The sequence below is a fragment of the Hemitrygon akajei genome, chromosome 5 (genome assembly GCF_048418815.1).
Source record: "Hemitrygon akajei chromosome 5, sHemAka1.3, whole genome shotgun sequence".
Lineage (NCBI taxonomy): Eukaryota > Metazoa > Chordata > Chondrichthyes > Myliobatiformes > Dasyatidae > Hemitrygon > Hemitrygon akajei.
In genome coordinates, this window is record NC_133128.1 from 18,122,824 (window position 1) to 18,144,587 (window position 21,764).

Sequence of the window (21,764 nt, forward strand, 5' to 3'; positions counted from 1 at the left end):
TCATGTTTGCTGTTATTTTTATCTTTTATTTTCATTTTTTCTTGTATCCCACTGTAAAGCACTTTGAGCAACATAGTCTATATAAAAATGCTCTATAAATAAAGATATTGGAAATAATAGCGGACACAGCCTAGTCCATTGTGGGTAAAAGCATCCTCACCATTGAACACATTTGTATAGAGCTCTGTCACAGGAAAGCAGCATCCACCGTTACACTCACTGCTCAGGACCTCTTTCCCCCCCCCCCCACCCCCCACTTCTCTGCCTATGTCTTCGGTACCTATGTGCACTCCGACCTCTGGCTGCTCACCCTCTCCCTTGAGAATATTCTGTAGCTTTGCTGAGCCATTCCGGACCCCGGCACCTGAGAGGCAACATACCATCCTGGCGTCTCTTCTGTCTGTCTCCCTATAGTCTCCTATCACTACTGCTCTGCTTGACTTTACCCTTGCCTGCTGAGCCTCAGAGCTGGCCACAGTGCCACTGGCCCTGATATGGCACCCCCCCCCACCCCCAGCAGTATCCTAAGGGGGCAGAGTTGTTGCTGTGGGGAATGGTTATGCGGAACCCTGCATTGACTGCTTACTCCCCTCACTTCTCCAGGTGGTCGCCCAATCTTTTATCTGAAGTCTGCACTCTGGGTGTGACCACCACAGTAAAAGTTTCATCTCTGAGGCCTTCAGCCTCCTGCGTGGTCCTGAGTGCATCCAGCTCCGGTTCCTTGACCTTGTCGTTCCGGAGCTGAAGTTGGCTGCACTTCCTGCAGATGTAGTCATCAGGGTGACTGTCAGGTATCTTGCAATCCCACATCTCGCAGGAGGAGCATTCCACCGCCTTAACCATCCTGCCTGCACTGAACAAAGGACAATAGAGTTACAGACAATTTTTAAAAAACTTACCTGTTGTTACCTGTATCTGAAACCTTTTCAGTTTTGCACTCAGCTCGCCTGTTCTCACCAAAGCCTACTGAGCCAAACACAGACCACTTTAACACTGCCCCACTCCAACAATGGCAGCTCTGCTTACACCTCCCTTCTTTTCATTGGCTTAAAGAAGTCTCTATCTCAACGAGACTTGCTGCATTCAAATGGCTCCTGCCCTGCAAAATGTCACTCTCTCACCCACTACTTCAAAGGATGATTCACTCCCGACGAGTTTGCTGCTTGCCGTAAAATCTATTTCTTGTTTCAGTGACGCCCTTAACTGACCTTCACCTCTGTGCTTTGTCACAGGCTTTACTTTGCTGATCCGCAGGTTGTTCTGCCGTCATTGCTGTACCTATTAAAAGAATCTGTGTCGTTGAACTTGGCCCCGCCAGGACATTTCCTGTTACTTGGGTAAGAAAGTGCACTTCAGTTTATTTGAATCTTCCTTGTGGACTTCCTTGTCTTGGCAAATTTAAAAGGTGAAATTTCTTCTTTGAAGTATCAGACCAATTTGTTAATGGTGATAATGAAGGGGACAGGCAGGGGAGGCTTAGGAGAGTGATTCTGGCAATGAAAGGGGAGGCTCTGAGCCTGTACTCACTGGAGTTTAAAAGAATGAGAGGGACAGTCCTCACTGAACCTCATTGAATATTGAGAACCCTAGATAGAGTGGATGTGAAGAGGATGTTTCCTACAGTGGAGAGTCTGGGACCAGAGAGCACAGCCTCAGAATAGAGGGGCATGCATTTAGAAGAGAGATGGGAGGATTTTCTTTTGCCAGTTACCAAGGGATGGTTAATCTGTGGAACTCATTGCCACCGACAGCTGTGGAGGCCAAGTAATTGGGTATATTTAAAGCGGAGTTTGAAAGTCTTGGATCAAAGGCTATAGAGAAGAGAGGAGAATGAGGTTGAGGGGGAAAATAAATCGGCCATGATAGAATGGTGAAGCAGAATTAGCAGGCCAAATAGCAAGAATGTAACGCTGAGGCTATATAAAGCATTGGTCCAAACAGCACTCGGACCATTGTGAGTGGTTTTAGGCCCTGTATCTAAGAAAGGATGTGCTTGAATTGGAGAGGGTCCAGAGGGGATTCACAAGAATTATCTTGGGAATGAAAGGGTTAACACGCAAGAAGCATTTGATGGCTCTAGACCTGTACTCACTGGAACTTAGAAGAATGAGGGGTGATCTCATTGAGTTTTTAAAGTCCTAGGTAGAGTGGATATGGAGTGGATGTTTTCTATAATGGGAAGGGGGGGGGGGGGTCTTGGACCAGAGGGCACTGCCTCAGAATAGAAGGGTGTCCCTTTAGAACAGAGATGAGGAGCAAATTCTTTAGCCAAAGGATGGTGAATCTGTGGAATGTATTGCCACAGATGGCTATGAAGGCCAGGTTTTGGGGTATATTTAAAGCTGAGGTGCTTGATGAGTAAGTGTGTCAGAGGTTACAGGGGAAGACAGCAGAATAGGGCTGAGAGGGAAATTGATCAGCCATGATGGAAAGGTGGAGCAGATTTGAAATGACAAATGGCCTAATTCTGCTCCTGTGTATTATGGTCTTGTGTCAATTTCATGGCTTAGCCCATGAAGCCCACTAGAATTTAAAAAGTTGCTATCTTCCAGTGCGGCACTAATTTTATCTCAATTTCACAAAAGTTTTTTTTAAATTTAATTTGCAGAATACTGAATGACTTCATGTCTAGAAATCCTAATTTGGAAAATAAGAAGGATCAGAGAGATCTTCAGGTGAGTCTCAGCATCTTGTGTGAAAGGCCACACATTGGACTTGTAAATTCTGGATGCAGGATGAATTTTTTTGTCTATAATGTTCTCTCTTAGGAAGTGGCCCAGAAAATAATTGAAGCGGTGGGGAATGTTGTCGGCTCCTCCCTGGAACAGACCAGCTGGCTGAGCAGAAATCTGGAAGTTAAAGCAGGACCTCAAGTTTACTTGGAGGACGCTAATTCGGACACTGTTGAAGACGGTGAATACTTTGACTCTGAATCTTTCTTTGAAGCCTACTCCAGTTGCTTAATATCTTATGGTCATTAAACTTGCAAATATTGGTCACGGTATTGGCTGTCATGCAAATGAACAAAGCTCCCCTCACCTCCCACCCACAAATAATCCATAGGCAGGATGGGCAATTTCTAAGTACAATACAAGGGCATGTGCAATATTTGGGTTTAAATGGGACAGCTACCTTCCTTTGATTTCAGAGCTCTTTGTTACTTATATTTCAGTTTTAATTCTTGATGCTATTTTATACTTAATCGTATTTTGTAACGTTGGGCAAGTGCAATGGGGCAGCGGCTGTTTCTTTTAATTTTAGAGTTTTTGTTTTTAAATCAGTTGTCATTCCAAATAACGCAGGCGTCATTTTAAATTTAGTGGCTGTGTTTTTCGTCATTGATTTGCCAGTGTGCTGTTTTACACTGAATGGAGATGCACTGCAGTCTCATTGTCCTCAGCAATGACAATAATGAATGTTTTTTTGAAGTTACAGCACATTCTAAAGTGCCACACAATTAATAGAGGTTACATTTCATCTGTAGGTCCATTGTGAACTTAATGGTGACTGTACCTTATATGAAAGAACTTGTTTTTTTTAATCTTAGAAGTATGTTATAAGCACAAGAGATTCTGCAGATGCTGGAAATCCTGAGCAACACCCACAAAGTGCTGGAGGAACTCGGCAAGCCAGACAGAATCTATGGAGAGGAAATTAGTCCGCATTCTGAGCTGACAGCCTTACCAGGACTGGAAAGAAAGGGGGCGGAAGCCAGAATAAGGAGATGGGGGGACGGGAAGGAATACAAGCTGATGGGTGATAAGTTAGACCAGGTGAAGGGGAAGGTGGGAGGGATGAAGAAAGAAGCTGAAAGGAGATAGGTGGAGAAGGTAAGGGGCTGAAGAAGAAGGAATCTAATAGGAAAGGACAATAGACCAAGGGAAAAAGGGAAGCAGATTGGGGATGGTGGATGTCCAGGGAAGAGGAAAAGTAAGTCATGAGTGAAAATGAAGGACATGTGATGGAGGAAGCATTAGGAAGCTCCTAATACATTGTTTTTAATGACTTCACTACAGCATTTTTGAGCACACAAGTTGCACAACTATATTTTATTTTGAGAGTCCTGTTGATCTTTGTTTTAACAAGATCCAGCTTGCCATTTATTCTCCTCCAGCATTTTTGAGACATTAATCACATTAGTTGATGATTCATTACTGGTATCGTGTACCTTGTACAGAATTTATCTGGGGCTGCTGGTAAACAGTTATGACGTTTCCTCATTCTTTGTTTCTATAAAGAAACCTGCATCTTGTGCAAAAAAAAACAAAGTATTGAGCTTTCAATCATATAGTTCTATTTTCTTAATTGGGACCAAGCAGTCAGGATAATACTAGTAAGAAAGCAGAAAAAAAACGTAGCAGCTCCTGATATACTTGCCAACTTGGCCATTTCTCATCAGGCACTCGCATTCTCAGCAAGCAGTGGCATTTCATAAACACGAATTCTGCAGCTGTTGAAATCCAGAGCAGCAAACACAAAATACTGGAGCATGCATGGAGAGGAATAACAGTCATTGTTTTGGGCTGAGACCCTTCATGGCCTGAAATGTTGACTTTTTATTCCCCTTCATGGAATGGCAGTTGAAGGGTTTTGGTTTGGACAGGAGGAGGATATAGATTAAGTACAGAACAGAAACAGCAGCAGGTTGAACAGTATCCATGCAGGACAGAACAGCGTGGAGCTTTTGACACATCTTTCTTTTAAAGACCTGTATCCTTAGATTTTTTTTTTGTTTACAATTTCTTTTATTTTGCTTGTGTGTCATGTGGTTTTGCTATTGCTGGGACAGTACTGAATTGTCATTGATTGTAAGGAGGGTAACCTTGTGTCACAGGATGAAGTTGATCAGCTGATAAAATAATTGGGTAGGGCAGTAGCGTTTTAAATTTGATCTAGATTAAAATCAAAATCGAATTTATTGTCATATGCACAAGTACATGTCTGCAGAGCTGCAATAATAAAACTTGCAGCAGCAAGACAGACACAGAGCATCAGATGAACAGCTTTCACAAGTAAAACTTAAACATAAACCCCACCCAAATTTTACAAGAAAGAACACAATTAAAACAAAATATACCAGAAGTCCATTGCGGTGCAGAATGCTCATCATGTTGATATACTGGGGTGGTGATTACGCTTGAGCAGCTTGGTTCAAGAACCAGATGGTTTGAAGGCAAGCAGCTGTTCTTGAACCTGGTGGTGTGGAACTTCAGGCTTCTGCAGCTCCTGCCTGATGGTCACTGAGAAGATGGCATGGCTCAGATGGTGCTGGTGATGGATGTTGCCCTCTTGAGAGAGTGCCTCTTATCAATTCCACTGCTGGTGGAACGGTGTGCCTGTGATGTATTGGCTTGCGTCTCCTACTCTCTCCAGCTTCTTGCATTCCCGTGCATTTGAATTGTTGTACCACACAATGATGCAATCAGTCAGCATATTTTTAACATTGCCTCGATTTAAGTTTATTAGTGTTTGGTAACATGGCAAACTTCCTCAATGTTCTAAGACAGGGGTTCCCAACCTTTGTTATGCCATGGACTAATACCATTAAGCAAGGGGTGTGTAGCCCCAGGTTGGGAACCCTGTTCTAAGAGGTGATGCATTCTTGACAGTTAATAGGTGCAGGACATACTATTCCTGGTATGCCCCAAAGGAGTGTAGGGATGTCCAATGGCAAAGAACCGTAAGGGTGACAGCCGACAGAGATGGAGTGGTGCAGAAGGCATAAGGGATGGTTGCCTTTGTTAGCAGGGGCACAAAATGCAAGTCCAGGGAGGTCCTGTCACAACTTCATAAAAGAGAGAAAATCTGCAGATGCTGGAAATCAAAGCACACAATATGCTGGAGGAACTCAGCAGCCAAAATATTGACTGTTTACTCTTTTCCATAGATGCTACCTGGTCTGCTCAGTTCTTCCAGCTTTAGTGTGTGTTACAACATCATAAAACATTGGGTGGGCCACAGCTTTGTTCTGGTCACCACATTATAGGAAGGACATGATTGTAATGGAGAAGCTATAGGTGAGATGTACCAGGGTGTTGCATTGGTTGGATCTTCTCAGAGTGGGATTGTTTCCCCTAGGAGTGGTAAATGGGATTAGTGGATAGATACTCGATAGTTGGCTTAGATATGATAGGCTAAGGGCCTGTTTCAGTGTGGGACGAATCTCACTCAGAGACGGCTGTTGATACCAGCAATATATTTTTTGAAGAACTTGTTGAATTGCAGATCAAATTGGCACGAGTCAGAAAGATGGGGTTTTTTTTTGACAGATTTGGGGTGTGACTCTGGCATGGGAAGCAGAAAATGCTGTTTAATTTTTCCTGCTGTCATATTGTGTATCCTCGTATATTGCCATAGAATTAAATGCAGCCAGAACCCAAAAAATCACCTCCATGAAAACACACTGTTTGAAATGATTATGCTTCAGTCCATGCTGAAAGTGGTGTTTTTGTTTTGTGGGACTGTGTGGTGCTGAAGATGAACGTATCGGTGCTGAACGTTGTACTGTGCTAACACGACTTGCCGAAAACATAAATAATGTGGATCGATTCCCACTCTATTTATTTAAATATTGTCTAGTTCGGAGCTATACATTTGATCAAACTGATATATTTTGTAAGTACCTTATACAGAATGCAACATATAGTTTGTATCTTCCAACAGTAATTGAATGATATTAATGTGCCACTGATTAAAGTAAAGACAGATTTCGTTGTTTCTGACTCTAAGGCTCTTCCCCTCCACCTTCTACTGTGGTGTCGACAACAGTCGCTTCTCTGTACAGTGTGCAAGCTCTAACTTTGCTAGCTGAGGTACGTAAATATGTGCAAATTTATAACTTCCCCAGCAATGACAGTGTTGATTTTATAAAATACCATCCATATTTTCAGATTCAATCAACGATCTTGTAAATTCTTTCAGACTTATTTTTTACAGTGGAATCTTTCCTCATTGCTACATGTTCAGTAAATGCATTCTTTTGCAGTAACTGGGCTTGCCTTTGAGGGTGAAGGAGCTGTAGTTAGAATTGTCACAGCAATTCAGAAAATCACCTGGTGTAACTGCTACCAGTTCAGCAATTGTATCAGTCCTATTCCTGCACCCATTGTACTGGGATTTGTTCCCTCTCAAGTGCCTATTTCCCCCATTGAGATGATAATTCAATTTCTGCCACTTTCTGATCATAAATTTCCGATCTGAATCACAATTCCATAGCTTTCCTTAAAGCTTCCAAAGTTTCTTTCACACAGAATTTTACCTCCTTGTTCCCTAGTCATTCAACCATCTGATTTGCTTAGTTCATGAAAAGTTTAGAGAAGCTTTCTTTATTCTATCCTCTACAGCATGGGTTCCCAACCTGGGGTCCATGGACCCCTTGCTTAATGGTATTGGTCCATGGCATAAAAAAGGCTGGAAATCCCTACTCTATAGTTTAAAAACAAATAGCATTGGTACGGGAGCCAGGAACCTCTCATTGTCATACCCCACGTAATCCTCAAATGGCATGAAATTCCTTCAGGTTCACTGATGTACTTGAGGAAAGAAATGTCTAAATCTTACTCGGCCAGTGTTAATATGCGATCCCCTAATATAGCTGACTCTTAAGTGTCTCTGTAATAACCTGGCAAGTCGCTCCTTTCAGGTTGCCAATAGAAACTGACAGTAAATATTGGCTGTGCCCATCACACCCACATCACACGTACAAGCCAGTAAAATGAAACTTAAGCTTTCTCATGTTGTCATGCTGGTAACAATGGTGAAGTGATTCACTTCTTGTCAAGCAGACTTGTCATAGAAAACTACAGCACAGAACGAGGCCTTTCGGTCCGTCCAGTCCATGCTAACCAGATTGGCTTCTTAGTCCCATCTACCTGCACCTGGGCCATGTACGTATGTAATGGTATCACAGTTGAATCAATGTAAATGCACATTCATTCTTTTGCAGCAACTGAGCTCGCCTTTGAGGGTGAAGGAGCTGTAGTTAAAGGCCCATGGCATAAAAAAGGTTGCAAGCCCCTGCTCCAAATGGGAAAAGGTTGTCTTTGGGTCCCCCTTTAACCCTTTCCTTCCCAAGTCAATAATTGTTCAGACACAAAATAATTTTTAAATCAATTGAAAGAAAAATTGTGTTGACAAATTGCTATAATTGAGATTATAGTGGGTAAGCACTGGGATGTTGAGAGGAGTTTTTATATACTGTTCAGAGGGAGCAGGATAGAGTAGCAGTTGTAGCAGTGCTATACCACGCCAGCTGTAGGATCAGGTTTCAATTCCACCAGTCCCCGTAAGGAGTTTGTTGGTTCTCCCAGACACCACATGGGTTTCCTCCCACAGTCTAAAGACGTACAGGTTAGGGTTAGTAAGTTGTGGCCGTTATATGTTGACACTGGCCACGTGGCGATGCTTATGGACCCCTGGTGCAAGTGACCAGGGTACAATGTACTTGTGACAAACCAAGCTAATCTGTTTCTGACATGCTTTGTTTGAACTTGATTTTGCAAATGGTCAGCTGCTGGCTCATCTCCTGGACGTTATCTACCGGAGCGATGAGAAGGAGAAAGCAGTGCCGCTTATCTCTCGGCTGCTATACTACGTCTTCCCATACTTGAAAAACCACAGGTAATAAAAAGGAGTGTTTATGTGGTTTAAGTGGACTAATCACCGTGGAGTGAATTGAAAGAAATCTGAGTTTCAGGACAAAATTGACAAAAAACTAGATTTAAATACAACCGAATATATCAATAAGACAAGAGCTTTGAATAGATCCATGCGTACTGTTTATCTCCACTTTATCTAGTAATGTTAGTTGTAATCTGAAACTGTTTCTCTTTCCTCAGATTCTCTCCAACCCCACTAAGTTTTTGCAAAATTTTCTGCTTCTATTTCTCATTTCCAGAATCTATAGCTTTACTTTAAGTTTCTCATTGCCACGTGGCTATATTGACCAGTTTATGCTCCTCCTTCTAAAATACACCCAGCGGCCACTTCATTAGGTGCAGGAATGGAACCCGATGTGGTCTTCTGCTGTTGCAGCCCATCCACTTCAAGGTTTGACATGTTGTGCTTTCAGAGATGCTCTTCTCCACACCATGTAGTGTGTGGTTATTTGAGTTGCTGTCACCTCCCTGTCGGTTTGAACCAGTCTGGCGTTCTCCTCTGACCTCTCTCATTAACAAGGCATTTTCATCCACAGATCTGCTGCTCACTGGATGATTTTTTTTTTGTTTCTTTGCACCATTCTCTGTAAACTCTAGGGCAGGGGTTCCCAACCTTTTCCATGCCATGGACCAATAGCATTAAGCAAGAGGTCCACAGACCCCAGGTTGGAAATCCCTCCTCTGGAGACTGTTGTGTGTTAAAATCCCAGGAGATCAGCAGTTTCTGAGATACTCAAACTACCCCATCTGGCACCAGTAATCATTCCATGGTTCATGTCACTTAGATCACATTCCTTCCCCATTCTGATGTTTGCTCTGAACACAACTAAACCTCTCGACTATGTACGGAATTTTTTTATGCATTGAGTTGCGGCCACATGATTGGCTGGTTAGGTATTTGCATGAATGAGCAGGTTCACCAAACAAAGTGGCCACTGAGTGTATGTCTTGTGGTGAGCTGGACAATATTGTAGGCACTGCTCCTTTGTAGTGAGTTGTTTCACGTTCTCAGCTCTGGCACATTTCGCTCAGTCGTGCAGAATGAATATGAACCAGCAGTAACCCAGATTTGGTAGTGCATCATAAAAATGTTCTGATAGAAGATTTGCTAGAGTGCTCCAGTACCCTGTCAGGATTTGAAAAGAGTTGAGTTATTAAAATACAGTATACAAAAACAATAATTTAGCAGAGCTGGCTGAGTGCATGCCACGTTGCTTCAAAAAATGCAAAGACATTTTTGCCCTAGATTGGGTGAGACTTAGAACTGATTTAGGGTGAAAGGTGAAATATTCAAGGGGGAATGGTGTGAGTGTGGAACGAGCTGCCAGCGGATGTGGTGGGTGAGAGGCGTGGAAGGGCTATAATCAGGTGCAGGTGGAAGGGACTAGGCAGAAAACCCAGCTGACATAGACTAGATGGGACAAATGTCCTGTTTCTGTGCTGCAGTCCTCTGTGGCTCTATAACTGAATCTGTGATTAGTGTAAAGTGACAGTGAACAGGAAGAACAGGAGGGAAGTTGATAAATCCGAAATAAACTTAAACTGAGAGTGGGCTAAAAATCCCCACATCTGCCCTATCACATAGTAGAGTTGTACAGCACTTCATCACAGAAACAGGTCCTTTGGCCCATCTAGTCCATGCTGAACTATTGTTCTCTCCAGTCACCTTGACCTGTAGCTGAACCATAGTCCTCCATATCTTTCTCATCCATGTACCTATCCAAACTTGTCAATGTTAACATCAAACCTGCATCTACCACTTCCACTGGCAGCTTGTTCCACCCTCTGAGTGAAGAAGATCCCCTTCATGTTCCCTTTAAATATTTCACCTGTCACCCTTAACCTTTGACTTCTAGTTTTAGTGTCAGCAAACGTCAGTGGAAAAAGCTTCCTTGCACTTACCCGATGTATACCCCTCATAATTCTACACATCTCTATCAAATCTCCCCTTATTCTCCTCCACTTCACAGAATAAAATCCTAAACTATTCAACTATTCGCTATAACTCAGGTCCTTAAGTCCTAGCTAAATCTTTGTAAATTTTCTCTCCACTCTTTCTATTTTATCATTCCTGTAGCTAGGTGACCAGGATTGCACACAATAATCCAGTAAAGTCAAGGGCTAACTGATCACAGGCCTTGGAGCTGCTGCCTCATCCCAGTAAATCTTACCTTAGAAACCCTTTTATCTGTGCCTTGAATATACATTCGGTGGCCACTTTATTAGGTACAGGTGTGTACCGAAGAATGGAACTAGCTGTGATCTTCTGCTGCTGTAGCCCATCCACTTCAGGGTTTGACACGTGTATGCAGAGATGCTGTTCTGCACACACTGTTGTAATGTGTGGTTATTTGAGTCGCTGATGCCTTCCTGTTGGCTCGAGCCAGTCTGGCCATTCTCCTCTGAGCTCTCCCATTAACAAAGCGTTTTCATCTTTTGAACTGATTTTTTTTTTGTTTGTCCGCACCATTCTCTGTAAACTCTAGAGACTGTTGTGCATGAAAACCCCAGGAGATCAGCCGTTTCTGAGATACTCAAACTGCCCCATCTGACACCAACAATAATTCCATGGACAAAGTCACTTAGATCACATTTCTTCCCCATTTTGTTGTTTGGTCTGAACAATTAAACATGCATTTGTGCATTGAGATGTTCCCGCATGTTTGGCTGATTAGATATTTGCATTAATGAGCAAGTGTATAGGTGTACCTAATAAAGTGGCCACTGAGTGTGCATGCTAGCCTGGATACACCTCCCAAAATCCATGGCTTTCACATCGTGGAAGAGTGGAAATATGTGTGGTGTTCTGCTGTAGCCCATCCACTTCAAGGTTTGACATGTTGTACATTCAGAGATGCTCTTCTGCACACCACTGTTGTAATGTGTGGTTGTTTGTAAGTTACTGTCGCCTTCCTGTCAGCTTGAACCAAACTGGCCATTTTCTTCTGACCTCTCTCATTATTAAGGTACTTTTGCCCATGAATTGCCACTCACTGGATACCCTTATCTCTGTGTTTTACATCTGGGTTTCTGGATGTTGTGGTTCTTTTATTTTAGTCTTTATTTTCCCATCAATTTAATTGTGTTGGTGCAGATTTATAATTTTTTGTTCATATCTATTGATGAACATGTTCTGGTAAGAGAACTTTTTGAATATTTTATGTAAATAAAATGTAAATATTGAATGTAAATGAATGCAATTACTTTGGAAAACATCAGAAACTGGAGTGGAAAAACAAATAGCTGAACGAACTAGGCCAAAACACATAGGACCATAAGACATAGGAGCAAAATTAGGCCATTCAGCTAATCAACTCTACTGCGCCATTCCATCGTGGCTGATTTATTATCCCTCTCAACTCTGTTCCCCTGCCTTCTCCCTGTAACCCATCTCACCCTTACTAATCAAGAACCTAGCAACCTCTGCTTTAAGTATACACAATGAACTGATATTCACAGGGGCGAAGAATTCCACAGATTCATCACCCTCTGGAGAAAAAAATTCCTCCTTAGCTCTGTTCTAAAGGATGTGCTTCTATTCTGAGGCTGTGTCCTCTGGTCCTAGACTCTCCCATTATTGGAAGCATCCGCTCCATATCCATTCTCTCAAAACCTTTCAACATTTGATACGTTCAGTGAGATTTCTCCCCCCCCACCCATACTTCTAAACTCCAGCAAGTACAGGCCCAAACATCAAATGCTCCTCATCCATTAACCCTTTCATTCCTGTAATCGTTCTTGTGATCCTCTTCAGGACCCTTTCAGTGTCAGCACATCTTTTCTCAGATGCAGGGCCTAAAACCATTCACAATACTGCAAGTACAATTTGGCCAATATCTTATAAAGCCTCAGCGAACTTAGTGCATCAGGCAGCATCTATGGAGGCAAAGGGATGATTGATGTTTGCAGTCTTAAAGCAGAGTTTCAACCCAAATTGTTGACTGTCCCATTGCATCTGTAGATACTGAGACTTGCAGAGTTTGTACAGCAGAGCTTTGGTTTTGTTGAGGTGCAAGTATGTTCCGTCTACCAAATAGTGGATTTTTTCCTCTTTTCTGAATGAGTGACCTTTTATTTCTTTCTAGTGTGCACAACATACCAAGTTTTCGAGCTGCCGCTCAGTTACTGAGCAGTTTAAGTGGCTACGCGTACACTAAGAGGGCTTGGAAAAAGGAAGCCTTTGATCTCTTCATGGACCCACTCTTCTTTCAGATGGACTTGTCGTGTATTAATCAGTAAGTCCCGCTAAATATGTTAGTCCACAGCCATGACTCAAGCAAGAATATTACCACTGAACCACCTTCTTATCTTCAAATCAGAATGTTTAAAAGTGGAAATATTCTTGTATCATTTTGATTGGTTGTCCATCATTTCTGACAATAACAGCAAACCTGTGTGGGGAGCTTTGAAGGTGGGAAAGCTGTTGCACTGGGGGCATTTTCACTCTCTTGACTTTGGAAGTCCGGGTCCAGTGGTATGAGTAGTTGTCGCAGACTGGGGTGTCCCTTAGATGCAGTGGATGACCATGAGGGGTTTTATGCCTCATCATGCCCTTCATTCTCCATGAAGCATTGTATAACTGCCTTCCTGGGCCTTGGATCTCACTGTAGATCTCAACCTCCCAGTTCTCCAAAGCTGACCACGTGCTAGCTCAGGTTTACCTTTTGAAGTGATGTATGGGGTGTCTGCTGTTGTATGCAAACAGCTACTTGGAGCCAAAGGTGAGAGCTGAGCATTCTGTGGGGACCAAAGGTGAATGAGCTGCTGTGGAATGGACCGTTGACCGGAGGTGCTGCACCTCCCTGGACAACCCATGCACCCCTGTCCTTTGACATTTTGCATAAATAGTAGCTCGGATGTTGGGAGGAGGGGAGTTGGTCGAGTTTATCTTTTTGTTGTAAAACTTGGCAGTCGCTTCAGTGCAGCAGTGAGGGATGGGACACCCTCTCCGATATCAACATTCAGATGGGATGCTACCCATGGACCAAACAGCAGTGGAGTTATATGTCATCTTTCCAGTGTCACCCAGATCCTAATAAACGAAGCTTCTGTTGGAATATCAGTGTCACTGCTCAGGTGATGAGCAGGACTTTACCGGGGGTAGTGCATAGTAGAAGCACAACACTGGGGACATTTAAGCAACTCTTAGATATAACACGGATGATAGAACAATGGAGGGCTATGCGGGAGGGAGGCTTAGATTGATCTTAGAGTAGGTTAAGAGATCAGTACAGCATCATGGGCTGAATGCGCTGTACTGTGCTGCATTGTTCTATGTTCTATTATCCAGAGAGAGAAGAATAAATGATTACTAAATTGTCTTTTTTTTCCCCAGCTGGAAGTCCATCATTGACCACCTGTTGACTCATGAGAAAACAATGTTCAAGGATTTGATGAGTAAGTCCAGTTTTTTGTGGTTGCAAATAGTCATATTCAAACTAGCATTCAACCCAAATTTAAGCAGTTTTGCTATTCGAATATCAAGCTACACACACAAGATGGTGGCAGAACTTGGCAGGCTGGGCAGCATCTATGGAAAGGAAGATGTAGTTGACATTTTGAACCTAGACCCTTCATCCTGCCTGCTCTGCATAATCTGGTGTGTTTATGAATACTAAGCTGTTATTTGATGAGAATTTTTGAAACTGCAATTGTTAGCAATGGTAGACAATAAGCGTTTTAGACACAGAAACAGAATTAGACCATTCAGCTCATTGAGTCCGCTCTGGCATTCCATCATGGCTGATTTATTATCCTTCACAACCTCAATATTCTGTCTTCTCTCCATAGCCTTTGACACCCTTACAAGTGAAGACCCTATCAACCTCTGCTTTAAATATTCGTTGCCACAATGACTTGACCTCCATAAGTATTTGTGGCAATGAATTCTAATTTGTCTACCAGGGCAACAGATACCATTTAATTGTCTCCTCACTCAACCCTGGAAGATCTGGACAGCAAAGATGCTTACATCAAGATGCTGTTTATAGACTACATCTTGGCATTCAATACCATCATCCCCGACCTCAAAATCTATAAAGCTCAAAACCTTGACCTTAATACATTCTTGTGCATTTGGATCTTCAGTTTCCTCACTTGTAGACCCCAGTCAGTTTGGATCGGCAACAACATCTCTTCCACAATCTCCATCAACACAGGTGCCTCACAAGGTTGTGTGCTTAACTCCCTGCCCTACTCGTTTTACATTTATAACTGTGGCTAAGCACAGCTCCAACAACATATTCAAGTTTGCTGATGACACCAATGTCGTAGGCTGAATCAAAGTCAGTGATGAATCAGCATGTAGGAGGGAAATTGAAAATCTGGCTGGTGGTGCCATAACAACAACCTCTTAGTCAATGTCATCAAGACCAAGGAGATCATTATTGACTTCAGGAGGAGCAAACCAGAGATCCATTTACCAGCTCTCATCAGAGGTGGTGGAGAGGACCAGTGTCAAGTAGGTGAGAAACTGCTAGAAAATTCAGCAGTCTAATGAACAAGGAGGCAATTAAACGAGAGAGGGGACTCTGACTTGGTTTTGATAACACTTTTAATTGTGACCTTGAGAGAGAGAGTACGTTGCCAGCTGAGACATGAGCTGGGAAGTCACCATGGTAACAGCTCAGAGCAGTTGAGCTAACAGATGGCTGGAATTTTCGGATGGATTATAAAAGTTGAGGCTTTTGTCTGATAACGGCGGAGGAGACATGACACGGGAGAAGTGCGCAAGCTACCCGAGAAACCGCTGGCGGAGTTTAAGACCACCACGAGGGTGGAGGCCACGGACCGAATAATTTCGACCAGTGATTACCAGTGCGGGTAAGAGCTTGCCTGTGGGGGTCTGCTGGTGGTGAACCCGTGCCGTGGGTTAGTAGACCGTTCCCTGGAAGGGGCTTTGTCCGTCTGTGTCTGTGTGGGTTTCACACGAAGTGACTCTGAAGACTTCAGAAGCAAGAACAACTAAAGCTGCCAACTTAAACATCAACTCAATTAACTCTCTCTCCATCAATTCAACTCAATGCAACACAAAGTGAACTGAACTGCTTAAACTTACCTGACACCGTAAGACTGATATCTACCTCCGGGTCTATTATTTTTGTATCCACACACACATTTACGGGGAGATATATAAAATAGTTTATAACCTGTATCGTATAATCTGGTTTTAATGATATTAATTTGTAGTAGTAATAAATATAGTCTTAATTTATAGTAAACCAGACTCCAGGTGTGTTCCATTTCTGCTGGTCCTTTTCAACTTGTCACGGGATTCGTGACAGCCAGCAACTAAATTTTTCAGTATTATCCTTTCAGAGCACCTGTCCTGGGCCAGCAGGTAAGGACAATTATAAAGAAATCACAGCAGTGTCTCTACTTTGTGAAGATTTGGCAAGACACCTAAAACTTTGAGAAACTTCTATATGTGTGAGGTGGAGAGTTTATTGACTGGCTGAATCACAGCCTGGTATGGAAACATCAACACTACGAAAAGTAGTGGATATGGCAGTCGATTACAAGTAAAGTCTCTCCATCATTGAGCAGATCTACACAAAGCATTGTTGTAGGAAAGCAGCATCCATCATCAAGGACCCTCACCTCCCAGCTCATGCTCTCTCCTTGCTCCTGCCATCAGGAGGAAGGTACAGGAACCTCAGGATTCTCACCACCAGACTCCGGAACAGTTATTACCCCTCAAGCATCAGGCCCTTGAACCAAAGGGGATAACTTCACTCAGCTTTGCTTCACCTGTCATTGAAGTGTTCCCACAACCTGTGGACTCATTTCAAGCACTCTTCATCACAAGCTCTCAATACTTACTGCTTTTTTATTTATAATAAATTTACTTCAAATTTTGAAGTGTCAACATGATTATTGTCACTGAATTCCAGTTGCTCATGAAGGAAAAACTTTTGAACATATTGCACTCATGTAAATTTATTGAAATAAATAAATAGGAAAACAAGCATTCAACATAAAAACATGTTGTCCTTAAGGCAAGGAGTGTGTGGAAGTATGCCAATGCCAGAAGGGAAGTCTCCACAAGGGGAGTCGAAGAACAGGTTTGGAACTCGGTGGTGATTTATTGGCCAGTTATATTTAAGTTTGCCGACCGTTGTTGTCTGAATCAAAGGTGGTGATGAATCTGCATATAGGAGGGAGATTGAAAATATGAGTAAGTGGTGTCATAACAACAACCTGTTACTCAATGTCAGCAACACCAAGGAGCTGACTATCGACTTCAGGAGGAGGAAACCAGAGATCCATGATCCAGTCCTCATCGGGGGAACAGAGGTGGAGAAAGTCAGCTGCTTGAAATTCCTCGGTGTTACCATTTCATGCGACTCAAATAGCCTCTGACAACCAAGTCCAACTCCATGCTGTCTCGTGTGGCTCAGCCTCTAAGCCCAGTGGAAATGTTCCTACTGTTACGTTCCCCAGTAACCGGGTGACTTACCAGCAAAGATAGAGAGGTCCGCTGAAGCCTGGTGCTACTATTTTCAAACGTTTTATTTATAAAGGGGCACAAACGTATGGTTAATACAAAACATTCAGATCATATACATCGTCAAAACTCAATCTAAAGCACAGGTGTAGTAATAATCAATCAAAAATGAGCTCTATCGTTGTCTAGGGGATACTGAGTCCAATTGGATATAAGAGTCACTCAAAGTCTGCAGGCTTCCCCGTTTTGGGAACCGCTGGCATTTCACGTGTTGGAGAGAGAGAAAAGGAACACTTGCCCGTCATCCTTGTGAAGCAAATCCCTGCTGTTAGTTAAAGCGGTTTTTCCTTTTGGGTCCAGCCACAGACTCCCGATCTGGAATCTAACGCACGTGGCTTCCTTCAGAATGGCTTCCCGCTCCGACGGGAAGCACTATCGTGTCTTCTTCGTGTGTCTCCTTGGTGCGTCTGAGGCCCCGCCTCGGCAGCCCACCTTTTATCTGGACTGGCAGGGTTGTAGATGTCAATCAGGGTGGGGGTGAGGCAATCTTTCCCCCATCACCCATCTCACATTGCCCTTAGGGTTTGCACGTAGTCCAGTTCCTTATTCCACAAAGGTGTCTCCCAAGACAATGGCTATGTCCAAGGCTTTTGTCTTGCTGAGCGACCAGCCCACATTCCAAACCATAAGGCTCTCTCTCTCTCTCTCTTGCGATTCTCACAAAGGAGGAGGCTGAGGTCATGACACTACTAACAAGAGAAGGGGTGAAGGCGGGTCCTGGCGCCTTAAAACCAGTGCTTTGGGTAGTTGGAGTTCATCAGCCTGGGAAGTCAGTCCATCTAAGAGAGGGAAAACTCTGATTTCAAACCTCCGCTGCCTTGCGGCCATACCCACTCATGGGAAAGGCTTCGGGAGTAAACCCTGAGGACAAATCCGTAGCTGGAGTCCCTAAGGCGGTCCGACGTTGCCTTCAACCTCGTTCTGACAACTCCTGTGACGATACCAGTGTCAAGCTGTATCGACACTTGCTCTTCCCTTGGACAACATCAGTGGCGTGGAGAGGGGAGACTCGCTGCATGGGCAACTGCCAGTCTTCCATAGAGACCTGGAAATCATTCCAGGCATAGATCCATGGTCTCGCAAGGCTAACGGATGCCACCACTATCATTTCAGAGGACCTGCCTTAGGCCCAGCATGTAAGTGCAATTACGAAGGAAGTCTCTACTTCCTTAGACATTTCTGAAGATTCAGCATGACATTGACAAACTTCTAGATGTGTGGTGGAGAGTATATTCACTGGTTGCATCACAGCCTGGAATGTAATGCCCTTGAATGCAAAACCCTGTCAAAGTGGTGGATACAGCCCAGTCCATCACAGGTAAAGTAGCATCCATCATCAGGGACCCATACTACACAGGTCATGCTCTCTTCTCACTGTAGCCATCAGGAAGAAGGTACCTGACATTTCAGAACGGGAATGGGACTTGGAATTAAAATGTGTGGCCACTGGGAGATCCTGCTGAACACCTACACTCTGTCCACCAGAGAAAGCAGGATCTCCCAGTGGCCACACATTTTAATTCCACGTCCCATTCCCATTCTGATATGTCTATCCATTGCCTCCTCTACTGTCAAGATGAAGCCACACTCAGGTTAGAGGAACAACACCTCATATTCCATCTGGGTAGCCTCCAGTCTGATGGCATGAACATTGATTTCTATAACTTCCGTTACTGCCCCTCCTCCCCCTCTTAACCCATCCCTTATTTATTTATTTCCCCCCCCCTTTTTTTTCTCTCTCTGCCCCTCTCACAATCACTCCTTGCCTGTTCTCTATCTCCCTCAAGTGCTCCCCTCCCCCTTTGTTTCTCCCTAGGCCTCCCGTCCCATGATCCTTTCCCTTCTCCAACTGAGTATTCCTTTTCCCAATCAACTTCCCAGCTCTTAGCTTTATCCTATCATTTCAGATTTCCCCCTCCCCGTCCCACTTTCAAATGTCTTGCTATCTTTTCTCTCAGTTAGTCCTGACGAAGGGTCTCGGCCTGAAACGTCGACAGTGCTTCTCCCTATGGATGCTGCCTGGCCTGCTGTGTCCCACCAGCGTTTTGTGTGTGTTGTTGTTTGAATTTCCAGCATCTGCAGATTTCCTCGTGTTTGCTTTTCTCTTTCTGGCCTGCATAACTTGCTGTAACATGCCACATCTTGATGCTACGGGTGTGTTATCTCTTAATTATGAGGTACAAATCTGTCACTTACACACGTTTATTCTGCTACTTTCTACTTGTTAGCCACAGGTTGAGAATGTAACAGCTGCTTTCTTTATTGTATCTGCTGCTATTGTACAAAACAATAGTTGCAACTTTAGCTATTTACCATGTTGTACCTTGCCTCTGAGTTGAGAGGTGGCAGAGTTTCAGCAGAGGCATGAGAGAGAACATCCTTTTTGAAAATGAGTCTAATAGGTCTGTTATGTGTGAAGCCAAGCAGAGCTGCAGAACGGATGCTGCTAAAAAGAGAGAGATAAGGGAGAGCCATTCAAAATGCTAATGAGAGAGAGATAAGGGAGAGCCATTCAAAATGCTAATGAGAGAGAGATAACGAGAGAGAGAGAGAGAGAGAGAGAGAGAGAGAGAGAGAGAGAGAGAGAGAGAGAGACATACATAATTCAGTATTTTGGCGTCTGCAGTGATACTGCCACGGACACTTTGCTTTGAACATGAATTGCTCATTAACACTTCTGCTGAGACAAAAGGAAGCGGTGAAGTTTGATGGACAGGTGATACCCCATCGAGGGGGGGGGGGATAAAATAGCGGGTTTGCTAAGACACCGCAGACACGCCACGAGACCCTGGAGAGAGCACTATGCCCCCACAAGTCGGTGGGAGTTTGGAGGACCGATTCGTGGGAATCGGTCAGAGGCTCACAGGGTGTAAAGATACGACCGGTGGGGACCTGTTGTGTGTCCACCCTTGGCTGGGTGACGGGTTCACCACGGTCGCATCTAGAACAGAGGGGTCACAGTTGGTGACCACAACAGAAGGTTTGCCTGAAATCTCAGCTCTCTCTCTCTCTCTCTCTCTCTCTCTCTCTCTCCCCCTCCCCCCCTCCCCCCCCCAACGGTACCACAACAACTACCTCAAACTACTCTAAACTGAACTGAACTCTGCTTCACTTGAAGACTGATCATTTACCCCTAGACTTCGATAGAGCTTGGCTGATTCCTATTCCCATATTTCTGTGTATATTATCATTGTTAACCTGTTACATTTATATCCTTGCCTTTAGTGTACTGTATTACTTAATTTACTAATAAACGTTATTAGTTTCTAGTAGTTACAGACTCCAACGAGTGTTCCATTCCTGCTGGTTTGACAACCCAGTTACGGGGTACATAACAGGTCGAATACAAAAAGAGATGAGTGTTTATAGATCTGCAAACCAAAGTAGGGATCGAGGTTAACAAGGTCATAAAGTTGCAGATCTTTGAAGTGCTGATAATTCAATGCATCAGTATTTGAACATAAAGATAAATTAAGTTGTCAGCCATTTTCTTTGTTCTTCATATACCAATGAAGGTGAATGAACATTCTGCAAATTGTAAAAAATTTCAGTTTAAATGCTTTTTTAAAAATTCTTTCTCCGGGACTAAACTCAGTGGCCCCTTTACTAATTTCTTCCTGTACCTAATAAAATGGCTACTGAGTATATGTTTGTGGTCTTCTGCTATAACTCATCTACTGCAAGTTTCGAAGTGTTGTGTGTTCAGAGATGCTCTTCTGCACACCACTGTTGTAATGCGTGGTTATCTGAGTTGCTGTCACCTTCCTGCTAAGGCAAAGCTAGAGGCGCCTGGAAAGGTGTCAAAACAGTGGCAAGCCTCCATCTTGCCCAGGTCAGGAGGAATGTGTAGTGTGTGCAAAAGGACCAAACAGCTTTTACTGCAGGTTTGATCAGTACAACGTCACACTGGAGATGGGGGAGCTGACCACCGTTCTTCTATCAGATTCACCAAGCAGCGCCAATTTAGAGTTTCACCCGAGAGAGGTGGAGAGAGTACTCAAGAGAACAAACCCCAGTAAAGCACCAGGTCCAGACAACGTCAGTGGATGGAGACTGAAGCTCTGCTGTAGACAACTGTCAAGAGGTTTTCTGTCATCTCTTCAAACGCTCTCTGCCTGAAATTCCATACCAACTATTTGGAAAACCGTCATCATATTCCCAATTCCTAAGAAGAGCAACCCCACCTGCAATAATTACCATCCTCCTGTAGCTCTAACATCGCTGGTAATGAAGTCCTTTGAAAGGCTCCACTACCACAGCTACAGGTGATGGTAAGCGGGACTCCGGTTTGCTTGTAGGCCGAAAAGAAGCCTGGAAGATGCAGTACTGACTTTACTGCACCATACCTACACATCACTGGGGATGTCTGGATTATTTGTTAGGATGTTGTCTCTCCGGCGCACTTAACATTGTGCAACCTCACGTCATGGGACACAAACTCCAGCAAATGAATGTAAACCCCAACCTCATCCTCTCCTTCCTCACAGACAGACAGCAAAAAGTGAGATATAATGGTCATGTGGGCGCCAACAGGCAAATATCAACTGGAGCACCACAGGGCTCAGTTAGCTCACCAGTCTTGTTCGCGGACGACTGCAGAA

At 43.7% G+C, this 21,764-nt stretch overlaps 1 protein-coding gene across 1 annotated transcript in view; it reads left to right on the forward strand.

The window, feature by feature from the left end:
* dop1b (DOP1 leucine zipper like protein B) overlaps nt 1–21,764 on the forward strand; it is a 177,828-nt gene that overhangs the window by 132,631 nt on the left and 23,433 nt on the right. Inside the window, exons 25-31 of the mRNA XM_073044896.1 lie at nt 1,233–1,337; nt 2,609–2,675; nt 2,769–2,913; nt 6,730–6,812; nt 8,510–8,619; nt 12,743–12,892; nt 13,993–14,054. Of these exons, the coding sequence (XP_072900997.1) occupies nt 1,233–1,337; nt 2,609–2,675; nt 2,769–2,913; nt 6,730–6,812; nt 8,510–8,619; nt 12,743–12,892; nt 13,993–14,054 (722 nt within the window). The remainder of the gene's footprint in view (nt 1–1,232; nt 1,338–2,608; nt 2,676–2,768; nt 2,914–6,729; nt 6,813–8,509; nt 8,620–12,742; nt 12,893–13,992; nt 14,055–21,764) is intronic.